Genomic DNA, 16,135 nt, shown 5'->3' with positions numbered 1-16,135 from the left:
TGTCATGTGTAGGTCTATTGATTCCCCTCTCACATTAAGGTTAATATATTTTGCCTGTAAAAAGCCTTCCCAATAATATTTCATTATGTTTGTGCACAAACCAACAATTACACATTCACCATGCAAAAAAACACCGTTACTTTTAGGCATACTTACTTTAATGCAATTACATAACTGATCGTATTAGAACGCAATTGATAATATATGTGGTGGGAGGGGAAGCTGAATTTAGATCTGTATATGAGAACTTCAACCCAGAGCTATTCAGTTTGGTTACAGTACTTAGTTCAGTGTGAGTTTTTGATTTCAATTGAAGGTAAACACTTCACACAGAATATGAGAAAATAGTTTACACTGAAATCATTATTTGAACTGCAACCGAGGCTACTAACACCTAACAAATGTCAACCAATTTAAGTATATATTTTCATATGTTTTAGCTAAATCCTGGAACAGTCGCCTTTCAGCGCCGATTTGTGAAGGAGGTGAAGAAATGTGAGGAGATGGAGAGAATTCTTCGTAAGTATGTGTTTTTTAAAGGAAGATTTAAATAGGACTCTGGACAAATGCCCCTTCTAAATTAATAACATGAACATCCCCTCTATAAACATTGGGCTCATTTCTACTAGGGTTCTTGGAAAATGAGGTTGTCAAATCAAACATCCCCATCCCAGCAGACTTTACCAGTGAGACAATACCTGTTCCACGAGATGTTCTGGATTTAGAGGTAAGGTACTTGCTCTCATAGTTGGTCGGCTTCTCTCCCAGCCGTGTCATCATTCGTTTGATGTAACTTGTTTATACCAAGTTAGGCCAATCACAACCATTTAATACAATAAACTCATTTTGCAATCCCCCTTTCTCCATGTATGTTAAAGTCTAGCTTGATTCGTGTTATGATATGGGTGGAAGGTTAGTGTTAGGACATAGACAAACACACTACCAGGATGCAATTAAACACTCCATCCCCAGGTGGCAGCAGCAACCAGGTCACGGTCTGTGCTCTACCAGGAACCCTTGATAAGCACTACAGGTGGTGCCAATCAGGATTTATTGGCAATATGTGACGAGAGGCCTCTCGGCTTGTTTGGAGTTGCTTTGTGTTGGTTAACCTCTTTAGTTTAGGCATGCCTCTTTGTAGTTTTCTTTTTGTATATATTTACTTTGGGTCACCACTTTGAACGGGTACTGATCTGCTTGGACTGGTCGATGATGGGAGTCATGGCTGAGCTGGCCCTGAACCTGAGGTAAGGTGACTCTCTTCTGGGCACAAGCACTGAACACCTGGTCGCATATGCTTATGTCTCACATTTATGCACACATCAAATCAGGTTACAGACCATGTAGCTAGGCCTAAGACCCCTAGACATAACGAGTGCGGCAAACCCAGTAGGCTAGTTATTGGTTTTCGTAAAAATGTGTTTGATGTTAATGTAACTTGTTTATACCAAGTTAGTCCAATGACTACCGTTTAATACAATAAACTCATGTTGGGATCCCCTTTTCTCCATGTATGTTACAGTCTAGATTTGATAAACTGGAGCAGGAGCTGAAGGAGATCAACTCAAACCGAGACACCCTCAGGCAGAACTTCACTCAACTAATGGAGATCAACCATCTCCTGCAGATGACTGATGACTTTTTTGAGGAGGTAAATGACTGACTGCATTTGACTTATGTCCTCCTAACAAATACTGGGATGGAAAGAAGAATATCATAAAAGAATGATAGCATAAACAGTCCTGTTTCTTCTCATGTTGTGCCTATAGGCTGAGTCCCAGCTCTCCATCTCTGAGCTTCCTTCTGAAGACTCGGTGTACTCTTCCAAGGTGACATGCCGACGCACCAGTTACACCAGCACCAACGGACCCCTGAAACTTGGGTGAATTATTAGCCTAATGTTACTAGTCAGGCTAACCACACAAAAAAACACTGGAATTGGTTTAAAGTAGGGGCCACCACCATTTTCAGGTTGCTATCAGGTAGTAGAAACATCAGATAACCAAGTAAAGTATTTGATGCCTTCCTCTTCTACCCCATGACAGGTTTGTTGCAGGAGTCATCAAGCATGAACGTTTCCCTGCCTTCGAAAAGATCCTGTGGCGACTGTTTCATGGAAACTTTGTCCTCCGTCATGCTGAAATCAAGCCCCATGAGGAGGAGAACATGGCTGTAAGGAAATGGTTCACTAATAAGCACATCTTCAAACATGAGGATCTCCTCTATTTAAAGGCAAACAACCATTAAACAAAAAGGTTGTTCATTAGCTTATAATTGCAGATGCGTGTTTAGTAAACAAACATTGTTTAATGCTCACAGGAGGATCCAGTGAAGAAGGATGTGTTCGTAGTATTTGTCCAAGGAGACCAGATCAGAGGAAAGATCAGAAAGCTATGTGATGGGTGAGTGAAAAGATCCCTTGAGTATGTCAAAAGCCTTGAAAATAAGTAAATTACCCCAAAATATTAATATTATGTTCTACTTCAGGTTTCATGCCAGCATGTATCCATGTCCCAACAATGCGTACGCAAGAAAGGAAATGAGGACAAATGCTAACACACGCATTGAAGACCTTCGATTGGTAAAAGTTCATTATAGAGCACTTTGACAATGAGGCTGCTCCCGAGCGGCACAGTGGTCTAAGGCACTGCATCTCAGTGCTAGAGGCATCACTACAGACCCTGGTTCGATTCCAGGCTGGATCACAACCGGCCGTGATTGGGAGTCCCATAGGGCAGCACACAATTGGCCCAGCTTCGCCCGGGTTAGGGTTTGGCCGGGGTAGGCCATCATTATGAATAAGAAGTTGTTTTTAACTGACTTGCCTAGTTAAATGAAGGTACTCATGCTAATACATACAGTTGAAGTCAGTGTTTACATACACTTAGGTTGGAGTCCTTAAAACTCGCTTTTCAACCACTCCAAAAATTTCTTGTCAACAAACTAGAGTTTTGTCAAGTCGGTTAGGACATCTACTTTGTGCATGACACAAGTCATTTTTACAACAATTGTTTACAGACATATTATTTCACTTATAATTCACAGTATCACAATTCCAGTGGGTCAGGAGTTTACATACACTAAGTTGACTGTGCCTTTGAACTGCTTGGATTCCAGAAAATGATGTCATGGCTTTAGAAGCTTCTGATAGGCTAATTGACATAATTTGAGTCAATTGGAGGTGTACCGGTGGATGTATTTCAAGGCCTACCTTCAAACTCAGTGTCTCTTTGCTTGACATCATGGGGAAATCAAAAGAAATCAACCAAGACCTCAGAAAAAAACATTGTAGACCTCCACAAGTCTGGTTCATCCTTGGGAGCAATTTCCAAACGCCTGAATGTACCACGTTCATCGGTAGAAACAATAGTACACAAGCATAAACACCATGGGACCACGCAGCCGTCAAAAGTTCTGTCTCCTAGAGATTAAAGTACTTTGATGCGAAAAGTGCAAATCAATCCCAGAACAACAGCAAAGGACCTTGTGAAGATGCTGGAAGAAACGGGTACAAAAGTATCTATTTCCACAAATATATCCACAGTAAAACGAGCCCTATATTGACATAACATGAAAGGCCACTCAGCAAGGAAGAAGCCACTGCTCCAAAACCGCCATAAAAAAGCCAGACTACGGTTTGCAACTACACATGGGGACAAAGATTGTACTTTTTTGGAGAAATGTCCACTGGTCTGATGAAACAAAAATAGAACTGTTTGGCCATAATGACCATTGTTATATTTGGAGGAAAAAGGGGGAGGCTTGCGAGCCGAAGAACCCCATCCCAACCGTGAAGCATGGGGGTGGCAGCATCATATTGTGAGGGTGCTTTGCTGCAGGAGGAACTGGTGCACTTCACAAAATAGATGGCATCATGAGAGAGGAAAATTATGAGAGAGGAAAATTACATGGATATATTGAAGCAACATCTCAAGACATCAGTCAGAAAGTTAAAGATTGGTCGCAAATGGGTCTTCCAAATGGACAATGACCACAAGCATACTTCCAAAGTTGTGGCAAAATGGCTTAAGGACAACAAAGTTAAGGTATTGGAGTGGCCATCACAAAGCCCTGACCTCAATCTTATGGAGAATATGTGGGCAGAACTGAAAAAACGTGTGCGAGCAAGGAGGCCTACAAACTTGATTCAGTTACACCAGCTCTGTCCGGAGGAATGGGCCAAAATTAACACAATTTCTTGTGGAAGGCCCCAAAATGTTTGACCCAAGTTAAACAATTTAAAGGCCAAGTTACCAAGTATTAATTGAGTGTATGTAAACGTCCGACCCACTGGGAATATGATGAAAGAAATAAAGCTGAAATAAATCATTTTCTCTATCACGAATACCACCGAAGGTGTCTCCCCTTGCTGCTCGGGTGGCGCTCGGCGGTCGTCGTCACCAGTCTATTAGCTGCCACCGATCCCTTTTTCCTTTTAGTTTGTTTTTGTCTAATTGTTTTCACCTGTTCCTTGTTGGTTTGTTACGTTTGGTGATGTATCGTGTTTGTTTTGGGTTTTCGCTGTCCAGTGTTTAACTAGGTTTTGGGTTTGTTCAGCGCCAGTGTTTTGGGCAGTCACCCATGTTTGGACCTGTTACGTTTTGAAGGACATTAAAGCGTTTTCCCCGTTCACTTCGCTCTCTGCATTTGACTCCTCACTCATCACTCACCCGACGTTACACTCTCTACTATTAATCTGACATTTCACATTCTTAAAATAAAGTGGTGATTCTAACTGACCTAAGACAGATAATTTTTACTCTGATTAAATGTCAGGAATTGTGAAAAACTGAGTTTAAATGTATTTGGCTAAGGTGTATGTAAACTTCCGACTTCAACTGTACATTATATGTCAGTAATATGTCAGGACTTTTGCTATCCTGCTTTAATTAGTCCTAATGTAATGTCACAGATGGAAGTAGAACAATAGTTTAAGTAAGAGGTTAGAGGGATGGAAGAAAACAAAACACTTTTCTTTCTTTCTGGTCATTCATCTTCTGTCAGGTCCTGAAGAGGACAGAGGAGTTCCGTGAGACTACCCTGACTGCAGCAGCAGCCAACCTCCAGGAGTGGACCTCTAAAGTAAAGAAGATGAAGGCCATCTATTACACATTGAACCTGTGTAACATAGACATCACACAGAAGCTGATTGTTGCTGAGATTTGGTGTCCAGTGTCTGACTTAAACTCTGTGCACACTGCACTGATACATGGATCAGTAAGTCTCCCAAACTTGCTTAAATTACTAAGCATTCAGAGTGTGAACATGCAGATTTTTCTAAATGAACTGTGTGTGCTTATCTTTCTGTGTGTATCTGTGTGTTGGTGCTTTTTTAACATTAGGAGCAGAGCGGCTCCAGTCTTAGCCCCGTCGTGAACAGAATCCAAACCCAACAGACACCTCCAACATTCAACAGGGTTAACTCCTTTACCACAGGTTTCCAGAGCATTATTGATGCCTATGGGGTCGGCAACTATCAGGAAATAAACCCAGGTAACAACACCACTATCTCCTGTGTGCGCTTGATTTACATTGGAGTGTGCAGTTTGGGGACTTCCATTTGATCACCCTGTGTCAGGAGAACATTCCCGCAATGCTGGAACTGTAAAACCTGTAGTGTATTTGAGGATTAAAAGGCTTCTGAAGTTTGTAATTCCATATAGAAATTTCAGACTTGATTTTCCTTCATGAAAAATGTTTCTACCTCTACAAACATTTTCATTCGTTACAATCCACATTTCCTGTTGCTGCAGGATTATTTTCCTGCTGTAGCAAACTGGTTCAAATTAAGATCCTATGTGTGTATTTAGAAGTATTTGACTTTTTAAAAATTATTTTATTTTATTTTTATATAATGTTTTTATTTAATTAGGCAAGTAGTTAAGAACAAATTCTTATTTACAATGACGGCCGGCCCAGGCCAAACCCTCCATTAACCCGGACGACACTGGGCCAATTGTGCGCCTCCTTACGGGACTCCCGATCACGGCCGGTTGTGATACAGCCTGGGATTGAACCCGGTCTGTAGTGATGCCTCTAGCACTGTAATGCAGTGCCTTAGACCGCTGCGCCACTCAGGATCCCTTAATGACATAATGTGACTGACCCAGATCTGATTAGCCTATGTTTGTTTCCTTTTTTAGTCCCTCCAAAGTCGTTTTGGCAGTGATCAGAACTATTGAAATCCTGTTTGAATGTGATATCTTTTCAGCTCCATACACCATGGTGACCTTCCCCTTCCTGTTTGCGGTCATGTTTGGAGACTGTGGTCACGGTCTCGTCATGACTCTGCTCGCCTTATGGTTGATCCTACACCAAGAACACTTCAGAAAGCTGAAGAACGAGGTATGAAAAGCACTCTGTCAGAGGATGGCCTGAGCCCTGAGGATGAATAGTTTATGTCAAGTCAATTATGTTGTTTAAGTGCTACTAGTGAAAAGTCAACTTTTGAAGCTGTAAAAGTGATGTTGTACAAAATGTTAGTGGAAACCGTTTATTTTTTTTAAAACATGAGGGTGTTACAACTACACTAACAATGAAAGACAATGCGGTGCATTGTTTTGACTGTAACGTTAGTTACCCGTCCCTGCAGCTGATTGACATGCTGGTGGATGGACGCTACATTATATTCCTGATGGGCCTCTTCTCCATATACACTGGCCTCATCTACAACGACTGCTTCTCCAAGTCCTTCAACGTCTTTGGATCCTCGTGGAGCGTCCGACCCATGTTCCATCCACACGGACCGTGGACGTGAGTTTCCTCCTTTAATTAAGCTGTAATAGTGTTGTAACAAATGAGTTGGAATAAGAATGTAAATGGTTTGTTTTGTTTTTTCCCCCCAGTAATGACACGTTGCATGACTCTGGCCATCTTCATCTGGACCCCCTGGTGTCTGGAGTCTACTCTGGCAATCCCTACCCATTTGGTGTTGACCCGGTTAGTGTGTGCAAACTCTTCTAACCATCTAAACCCACATAGATTTGAGGACAAAGGTTCAAATATATTTATCTCTATTTACAGTTGTGAAAAAAAAGTGAACAGCATTGTTTTCATTGTCATTATGTTACTGTTTATATCATGTCATGAAAAGTGTGTTTCTCTGCTACTCAGTAAGGTGGGCTTTCCTTCAGTGTATTTTATTCTGCATTTTGTTTCTTTTGTGCATTTTATTTTATTGTGTATTATAAATGCTTGAGTATTAAGTTATTAACCGGCTGGGATGCAGTTACTTAACTTCTTTAATTAAAGATGATCTTATATACAATGTAACCTGATCCAACTTTTTCTATTTCAAACTGATGTCTGATACAGATTTGGAATATTGCATCGAATAAGCTGTCGTTCCTGAACTCTTACAAGATGAAGATGTCTGTAATCATGGGAGTGGCCCACATGCTCTTTGGAGTCACTCTGAGTCTGGTGAACTACATGTAAGTAAAGGGCGTTCAAGACAGGAAGCGAAACTCGCCAAGTTCGCCAAAATAGAGCAGATTCCTATTTTCTCCGCCAGGTGGCTTTCACGAGCGCCGCCGACTACTCCTCCTGGATATAATTCCACCCCCCGCCTAGCTCCTTTGAAAGTGAATAGGAAACTCTGTCGCCGCTTCCTGTTTGGCAAGCCCTTAATACTAACACAGAGGCAGGAATATCACTGTGATAATGACATGTGAGAGTAACAGGTAATAAAGAAAAGTACATGTGTTTTTTCCAGGAGAACTACAGTACTTACAAAAACACTGTACAGCACCGTTTAGGTTAAACCAATACACCGTCACTTAAAATGTAGTGCCAACTGATTGCCTCCAACTGTATCGTTTCATTGCAGATTCTTCAGAAACTTAAAGGATGTTGCGTTGCAGTTCATTCCAGAGGTGATTTTCATGCTGTCTCTGTTTGGATACCTGATCTTCCTCATCCTCTACAAGTGGTGTGTAGTGATGAAGTCTGAATCTGCTCCTAGCATCCTGCTCCTCTTCATCAACATGATGCTCTTTGACTACAGCTCTGAGGGTACTGTGCTTTACAGAACACAGGTACAATGGGTTTCTTCCATCTAAAATATCATGGGTTCTTAAAATATAATTTGCCGGTTCATTTCCCAGATTGGAACACATACATACTCAAATGTATGCATTCACTGTACTTTAAGACCTTTGGATAGAATACTCTGCCAAGTGACATAATGTAATCATATTTTTATCCAAGGAGACCACAGAAATGATTACAATTTAACGTATGCATTTGGACACAAAAAAAGTACAGATGCCCAGACGCAACATAAACTTCGCTATGCATTAAGTTCTAAGCAAAAACTGTCATGTTCTAATTTTTTTAACATTCTATTATACAGAAACCTGTGCAAATATTTCTGGTGGTTGTTGCTGTGCTTATGGTTCCTTGGCTACTGTTTGCCAAGCCCCTGCTCTTGTATAGAAAACACAAGCAATTAAAGCTGGTAAGTCAACTAGATTAGAATAATGCATTTTATAAGTAGATGTTTGTGATCAAAAGTATTGGCTTGACAAGGCTGTTTTTAAGGCAATGTGTACTCTGTAAGTAGACTGTTCCTGCCTATATACCTGCCATTAAAATACATATTTTAATGAAACTTAATATAAAAATTATTCCAACAGAAGCCCTCAACAAACAAGCTTCCCATGCAGGTTTTTGGGATCTCCAACCAAGAGGCTTCAGATAACAGGAAAGAGAAGGTAAGTCACTGTTTATAAATAAATATACATGGTCAGAAAATATGTTCTGTCATTTATCATAGTTATGTGTTTATGCAAACGCCATTAAATGTTAAAAATACAACTTTATTGTATTAAAGAGCAATAATTGGAAATGTTGTAAATAATAAATATATACAAAATAAAAGAGCCAGAATCTAAATTGGTTGGAGATGAAATGGAACAAGTCACATCCACTAGATTCCTCTGAGTTCTAATTAATGAAAAGTTATCCTGGAAAGATCATAGTACATTTGTCTGCAGCAAAGTGATGAAATCTGTAGGTATCATCAGAAAGATTAGTGGTTTGGTTCATCAGGCTTGCTTCCTAACTCTATACTATAGCTTCATTTACCCATATCTCATTTACTGTAATATTAGGCCAGTACATATGCCTCCTACCCAGACAAATTACTCATCATACAAAATACATGTGCAAGACTAGCCGCCTCCTCTAATTAATGTACACCAGTTATTAACTTTCATCTACAACTACTCATACCTCCCAGACAGTTTACCTTTCAATGGATTCTTCCAGGTTCATTCTGACATCCATCTATATAACACACTGCAATAACCTTCACCCTCCCCACTGCCGCACCTCAGAGTCAGTTCTCTATCAGAGAAAGAGGTACCATACTCTGGAATTCTTATCTTCACATTGCCGAAAGCTGATCATCCCTCAATAACTTCAAGCGAAGAAAGGGGGTCAGCCTGATGAACCAAACTACCCAATAATCCCCTTTATGTAGCCTAACTCTCTCTCTCACACACACACACACACACAGTGTTTCTTGTATACTGACTACATTATGTACAATTATAATTAATATACTGTTTAACTAATTTCAATAAACTATTTTTTTTTGTACTTATATTTGTGATGTGGTTTTCATATCAGCACTTTTGGGCTTCCATCCTCACCTGCACACTGTTTTTCCAGGTTTTTATCTCTACAGTTTTGTCTTTCACTTTTCTTTGGTGTGAAAAAAGCCTTTTTCTCATTGCAGGTCAGTATGGCTGACATTTTCGTGTACCAGGGCATCCACACCATCGAGTACTGCCTTGGATGCATCTCCAACACAGCCTCCTACCTCCGCCTGTGGGCTCTCAGTCTAGCTCATGCTGGTAGTGTATTATTCTGCACAACACAATAAAAGCTATATCCATGTGGCTGTTATGGTTATGACCTTGCCTCCCCTCGACTTTCTGATCCCCATAGTGAAAAGTATGACATAAGATGGTGTATGGAGTAAACTTCAATAGCAATCATTCCAGGATTTAAAAAAAATAAGTAGTTACATTTAAGTCATTCAGCAGATGCTCTTAAGTGCCCTGCTCAAGGGCCATTAACAGGCTATTCAACTAATCGGTTTAGGGATTCAAACCAGTGACCTTTCGGTTACTGGCCCAACGCTCCGAACTGCTAGGCTACCTGCCGTCACCTGTTATGTTCAAATTAATTCAACTGTATTCTATGTGCCTGTGCTTGTTGTCTGTGTAGAGCTGTCTGAGGTGCTGTGGAAGATGGTTCTGCAGGTGGCTCTGAGGGTCACCTCGGGGATGGGTTCTGTTCTGCTGGCAGTGACCTTTGCTGCCTTTGCTGTCCTCACAGTCACCATTCTCCTGGTCATGGAGGGTCTCTCTGCCTTCCTCCACGCCCTACGGCTGCACTGGTAGGGACAAGCGACACAAACACACATGCATCTGCAAACGCACGCTCACACACACACACCTGATGTAGCCTTTGGATTCTGCAGCACTCCATCCACATACACACCTGATGTAGCCTTTGGATTCTGCAGCACTCCATCCACATACACACCTGATGTAGCCTTTGGATTCTGCAGCACTCCATCCACATACACACCTGATGTAGCCTTTGGATTCTGCAGCACTCCATCCACATACACACCTGATGTAGCCTTTGGATTCTGCAGCACTCCATCCACGTACACACCTGATGTAGCCTTTGGATTCTGCAGCACTCCATCCACATACACACCTGATGTAGCCTTTGGATTCTGCAGCACTCCATCCACATACACACCTGATGTAGCCTTTGGATTCTGCAGCACTCCATCCACATACACACCTGATGTAGCCTTTGGATTCTGCAGCACTCCATCCACATACACACCTGATGTAGCCTTTGGATTCTGCAGCACTCCATCCACATACACACCTGATGTAGCCTTTGGATTCTGCAGCACTCCATCCACATACACACCTGATGTAGCCTTTGGATTCTGCAGCACTCCATCCACATACACACCTGATGTAGCCTTTGGATTCTGCAGCACTCCATCCACATACACACCTGATGTAGCCTTTGGATTCTGCAGCACTCCATCCACATACACACCTGATGTAGCCTTTGGATTCTGCAGCACTCCATCCACATACACACCTGATGTAGCCTTTGGATTCTGCAGCACTCCATCCACATACACACCTGATGTAGCCTTTGGATTCTGCAGCACTCCATCCACATACACACCTGATGTAGCTTTTGGATTCTGCAGCACTCCATCCACATACACACCTGATGTAGCCTTTGGATTCTGCAGCACTCCATCCACGTACACACCTGATGTAGCCTTTGGATTCTGCAGCACTCCATCCACATACACACCTGATGTAGCCTTTGGATTCTGCAGCACTCCATCCACATACACACCTGATGTAGCCTTTGGATTCTGCAGCACTCCATCCACATACACACCTGATGTAGCCTTTGGATTCTGCAGCACTCCATCCACATACACACCTGATGTAGCCTTTGGATTCTGCAGCACTCCATCCACATACACACCTGATGTAGCCTTTGGATTCTGCAGCACTCCATCCACATACACACCTGATGTAGCCTTTGGATTCTGCAGCACTCCATCCACATACACACCTGATGTAGCCTTTGGATTCTGCAGCACTCCATCCACATACACACCTGATGTAGCCTTTGGATTCTGCAGCACTCCATCCACATACACACCTGATGTAGCCTTTGGATTCTGCAGCACTCCATCCACATACACACCTGATGTAGCCTTTGGATTCTGCAGCACTCCATCCACATACACACCTGATGTAGCCTTTGGATTCTGCAGCACTCCATCCACATACACACCTGATGTAGCCTTTGGATTCTGCAGCACTCCATCCACATACACACCTGATGTAGCCTTTGGATTCTGCAGCACTCCATCCACATACACACCTGATGTAGCCTTTGGATTCTGCAGCACTCCATCCACATACACACCTGATGTAGCCTTTGGATTCTGCAGCACTCCATCCACATACACACCTGATGTAGCCTTTGGATTCTGCAGCACTCCATCCACATACACACCTGATGTAGCCTTTGGATTCTGCAGCACTCCATCCACATACACACCTGATGTAGCCTTTGGATTCTGCAGCACTCCATCCACATACACACCTGATGTAGCCTTTGGATTCTGCAGCACTCCATCCACATACACACCTGATGTAGCCTTTGGATTCTGCAGCACTCCATCCACATACACACCTGATGTAGCCTTTGGATTCTGCAGCACTCCATCCACATACACACCTGATGTAGCCTTTGGATTCTGCAGCACTCCATCCACATACACACCTGATGTAGCCTTTGGATTCTGCAGCACTCCATCCACATACACACCTGATGTAGCCTTTGGATTCTGCAGCACTCCATCCACATACACACCTGATGTAGCCTTTGGATTCTGCAGCACTCCATCCACATACACACCTGATGTAGCCTTTGGATTCTGCAGCACTCCATCCACATACACACCTGATGTAGCCTTTGGATTCTGCAGCACTCCATCCACATACACACCTGATGTAGCCTTTGGATTCTGCAGCACTCCATCCACATACACACCTGATGTAGCCTTTGGATTCTGCAGCACTCCATCCACATACACACCTGATGTAGCCTTTGGATTCTGCAGCACTCCATCCACATACACACCTGATGTAGCCTTTGGATTCTGCAGCACTCCATCCACATACACACCTGATGTAGCCTTTGGATTCTGCAGCACTCCATCCACATACACACCTGATGTAGCCTTTGGATTCTGCAGCACTCCATCCACATACACACCTGATGTAGCCTTTGGATTCTGCAGCACTCCATCCACATACACACCTGATGTAGCCTTTGGATTCTGCAGCACTCCATCCACATACACACCTGATGTAGCCTTTGGATTCTGCAGCACTCCATCCACATACACACCTGATGTAGCCTTTGGATTCTGCAGCACTCCATCCACATACACACCTGATGTAGCCTTTGGATTCTGCAGCACTCCATCCACATACACACCTGATGTAGCCTTTGGATTCTGCAGCACTCCATCCACATACACACCTGATGTAGCCTTTGGATTCTGCAGCACTCCATCCACATACACACCTGATGTAGCCTTTGGATTCTGCAGCACTCCATCCACATACACACCTGATGTAGCCTTTGGATTCTGCAGCACTCCATCCACATACACACCTGATGTAGCCTTTGGATTCTGCAGCACTCCATCCACATACACACCTGATGTAGCCTTTGGATTCTGCAGCACTCCATCCACATACACACCTGATGTAGCCTTTGGATTCTGCAGCACTCCATCCACATACACACCTGATGTAGCCTTTGGATTCTGCAGCACTCCATCCACATACACACCTGATGTAGCCTTTGGATTCTGCAGCACTCCATCCACATACACACCTGATGTAGCCTTTGGATTCTGCAGCACTCCATCCACATACACACCTGATGTAGCCTTTGGATTCTGCAGCACTCCATCCACATACACACCTGATGTAGCCTTTGGATTCTGCAGCACTCCATCCACATACACACCTGATGTAGCCTTTGGATTCTGCAGCACTCCATCCACATACACACCTGATGTAGCCTTTGGATTCTGCAGCACTCCATCCACATACACACCTGATGTAGCCTTTGGATTCTGCAGCACTCCATCCACATACACACCTGATGTAGCCTTTGGATTCTGCAGCACTCCATCCACATACACACCTGATGTAGCCTTTGGATTCTGCAGCACTCCATCCACATACACACCTGATGTAGCCTTTGGATTCTGCAGCACTCCATCCACATACACACCTGATGTAGCCTTTGGATTCTGCAGCACTCCATCCACATACACACCTGATGTAGCCTTTGGATTCTGCAGCACTCCATCCACATACACACCTGATGTAGCCTTTGGATTCTGCAGCACTCCATCCACATACACACCTGATGTGTGCACACATACACACCTGATGTAGCCTTTGGATTCTGCAGCACTCCATCCACATACACACCTGATGTAGCTTTTGGATTCTGCAGCACTCCATCCACATACACACCTGATGTAGCCTTTGGATTCTGCAGCACTCCATCCACGTACACACCTGATGTAGCCTTTGGATTCTGCAGCACTCCATCCACATACACTCCTGATGTAGCCTTTGGATTCTGCAGCACTCCATCCACATACACACCTGATGTAGCCTTTGGATTCTGCAGCACTCCATCCACATACACACCTGATGTAGCCTTTGGATTCTGCAGCACTCCATCCACATACACACCTGATGTAGCCTTTGGATTCTGCAGCACTCCATCCACATACACACCTGATGTAGCCTTTGGATTCTGCAGCACTCCATCCACATACACACCTGATGTAGCCTTTGGATTCTGCAGCACTCCATCCACATACACACCTGATGTAGCCTTTGGATTCTGCAGCACTCCATCCACATACACACCTGATGTAGCCTTTGGATTCTGCAGCACTCCATCCACATACACACCTGATGTAGCCTTTGGATTCTGCAGCACTCCATCCACATACACACCTGATGTAGCCTTTGGATTCTGCAGCACTCCATCCACATACACACCTGATGTAGCCTTTGGATTCTGCAGCACTCCATCCACATACACACCTGATGTAGCCTTTGGATTCTGCAGCACTCCATCCACATACACACCTGATGTAGCCTTTGGATTCTGCAGCACTCCATCCACATACACACCTGATGTAGCCTTTGGATTCTGCAGCACTCCATCCACATACACACCTGATGTAGCCTTTGGATTCTGCAGCACTCCATCCACATACACACCTGATGTAGCCTTTGGATTCTGCAGCACTCCATCCACATACACACCTGATGTAGCCTTTGGATTCTGCAGCACTCCATCCACATACACACCTGATGTAGCCTTTGGATTCTGCAGCACTCCATCCACATACACACCTGATGTAGCCTTTGGATTCTGCAGCACTCCATCCACATACACACCTGATGTAGCCTTTGGATTCTGCAGCACTCCATCCACGTACAGACCTTGAGCTTATTGACACAACTGAAGCAGCAATTATGTAAAGAATATAACAAGTGAATTACACTTGAATGATACTTCCAAAGGTTGTGTTTTTCTGTCTCATTTGTCTTTTACAGGGTTGAATTCCAAAACAAGTTCTACAAAGGATCTGGGTACAAGTTCACACCTCTTTCCTTCGACAGGATGAGAGACATGCAGTGACTTCAGATAGCAATAACGCGTTTCTCTACGAGTCCGTTGTCATATTCATTTACTGTTTATGTTGATATGTCTTTGTGTTAGTCATTGATCACATTAAGTTGTTTTCGGTATGTAGATCGTACTCTATAACTGTCGCCATGGAATGAAAAATCGGTGCAAGCAAGGTGCAGCATTTGCCACAAGATGGCAGCACACAATTATTAGTCAGTCATGGTTCTAAAAGTAGGCTACATTCAGCAACAGAAGAATTGTCAAAAGAACACAATAAATATAAGGAGATTTAGTTGAGCATCTACTTCCTAAAATGTCTTAAGAGTTTAATTAGATTAAAAAACAATGAACAATATTTAGATCCAACAATAGTGTACAAAACATTAAGGACACCTTTCTAATATTGAGTTGCACCCTGGCCCTTTTTCCCTCAGAACAGCCTCAGTTCGTCGGGGCATGGACTATACAAGCGTTCCACAGGGATGCTGGCCCATGTTGACTCCACTGCTTCCCACAGTTGTGTCAAGTTGGATGGATGTTCTCTGGGTGGTGGACCGTTCTTGATACTCACGGGGAAACTGTTGAGTGTGAAAAACCCAGCAGCGTTATAGTTCTTGACACAAACCGGTGAGCCTGGCACTTACTACCATACGCCAATTCAAAGGCACTTCAATATTTTTTCTTTCCCATTCACCCTCTGAATGGCACACACACACACACACACAATCTATGTAAATTGTCTCAAGGCTTAAAAATCCTTCTTTAACCTGTCTCATCTACACTGATTGAAGTGGAATTAACAAGTGATATCAATAAGGGA

At 43.1% G+C, this 16,135-nt stretch overlaps 2 protein-coding genes across 2 annotated transcripts; both read left to right on the top strand.

Annotated features, from left to right (window-relative positions):
- Positions 1–1,212: 1,212 nt before the first annotated feature.
- Positions 1,213–2,406, top strand: LOC118937466 (V-type proton ATPase 116 kDa subunit a1-like). The gene is made up of 5 exons (XM_036936639.1): positions 1,213–1,247; positions 1,528–1,651; positions 1,770–1,882; positions 2,046–2,172; positions 2,320–2,406. Exons 1-5 carry the CDS (start codon positions 1,213–1,215, stop codon positions 2,404–2,406), a joined length of 486 nt encoding a protein of 161 aa, XP_036792534.1.
- An 86-nt stretch (positions 2,407–2,492) lies between these two features.
- Positions 2,493–15,878, top strand: LOC110536549 (V-type proton ATPase 116 kDa subunit a-like). The gene is made up of 14 exons (XM_036936638.1): positions 2,493–2,581; positions 5,005–5,217; positions 5,343–5,493; positions 6,212–6,345; positions 6,593–6,753; positions 6,846–6,939; positions 7,315–7,433; positions 7,829–8,036; positions 8,354–8,458; positions 8,637–8,714; positions 9,743–9,860; positions 10,089–10,104; positions 10,163–10,408; positions 15,240–15,878. The coding sequence occupies exons 1-14, from the start codon at positions 2,501–2,503 to the stop codon at positions 15,322–15,324; spliced, it is 1,809 nt and encodes a 602-aa protein (XP_036792533.1). The 5' UTR covers positions 2,493–2,500; the 3' UTR covers positions 15,325–15,878.
- The last annotated feature ends 257 nt before the right edge of the window (positions 15,879–16,135 follow it).

The sequence above is a fragment of the Oncorhynchus mykiss genome, chromosome 11, assembly GCF_013265735.2.
Source record: "Oncorhynchus mykiss isolate Arlee chromosome 11, USDA_OmykA_1.1, whole genome shotgun sequence".
Lineage (NCBI taxonomy): Eukaryota > Metazoa > Chordata > Actinopteri > Salmoniformes > Salmonidae > Oncorhynchus > Oncorhynchus mykiss.
The sequence above is the reverse complement of the archived record's forward strand: the minus strand, read 5'-3'. Positions and strand labels throughout refer to the sequence as shown.

What these genes read in the sequence shown, in the direction of transcription:
- LOC118937466 (XM_036936639.1), top strand. Translation starts at nt 1,213, where the DNA reads ATGGGAGTCATGGCTGAGCTGGCCCTGAACCTGAG. An exon ending in CTGATGACTTTTTTGAGGAG is followed by an intron (nt 1,652 to 1,769) that starts GTAAATGACTGA and finishes TTGTGCCTATAG; the next exon opens with GCTGAGTCCCAGCTCTCCAT. An exon ending in AACGGACCCCTGAAACTTGG is followed by an intron (nt 1,883 to 2,045) that starts GTGAATTATTAG and finishes ACCCCATGACAG; the next exon opens with GTTTGTTGCAGGAGTCATCA.
- LOC110536549 (XM_036936638.1), top strand. Translation starts at nt 2,501, where the DNA reads ATGTATCCATGTCCCAACAATGCGTACGCAAGAAAGGAAATGAGGACA. An exon ending in ACCCATTTGGTGTTGACCCG is followed by an intron (nt 6,940 to 7,314) that starts GTTAGTGTGTGC and finishes TGTCTGATACAG; the next exon opens with ATTTGGAATATTGCATCGAA. An exon ending in CACGCCCTACGGCTGCACTG is followed by an intron (nt 10,409 to 15,239) that starts GTAGGGACAAGC and finishes TGTCTTTTACAG; the next exon opens with GGTTGAATTCCAAAACAAGT.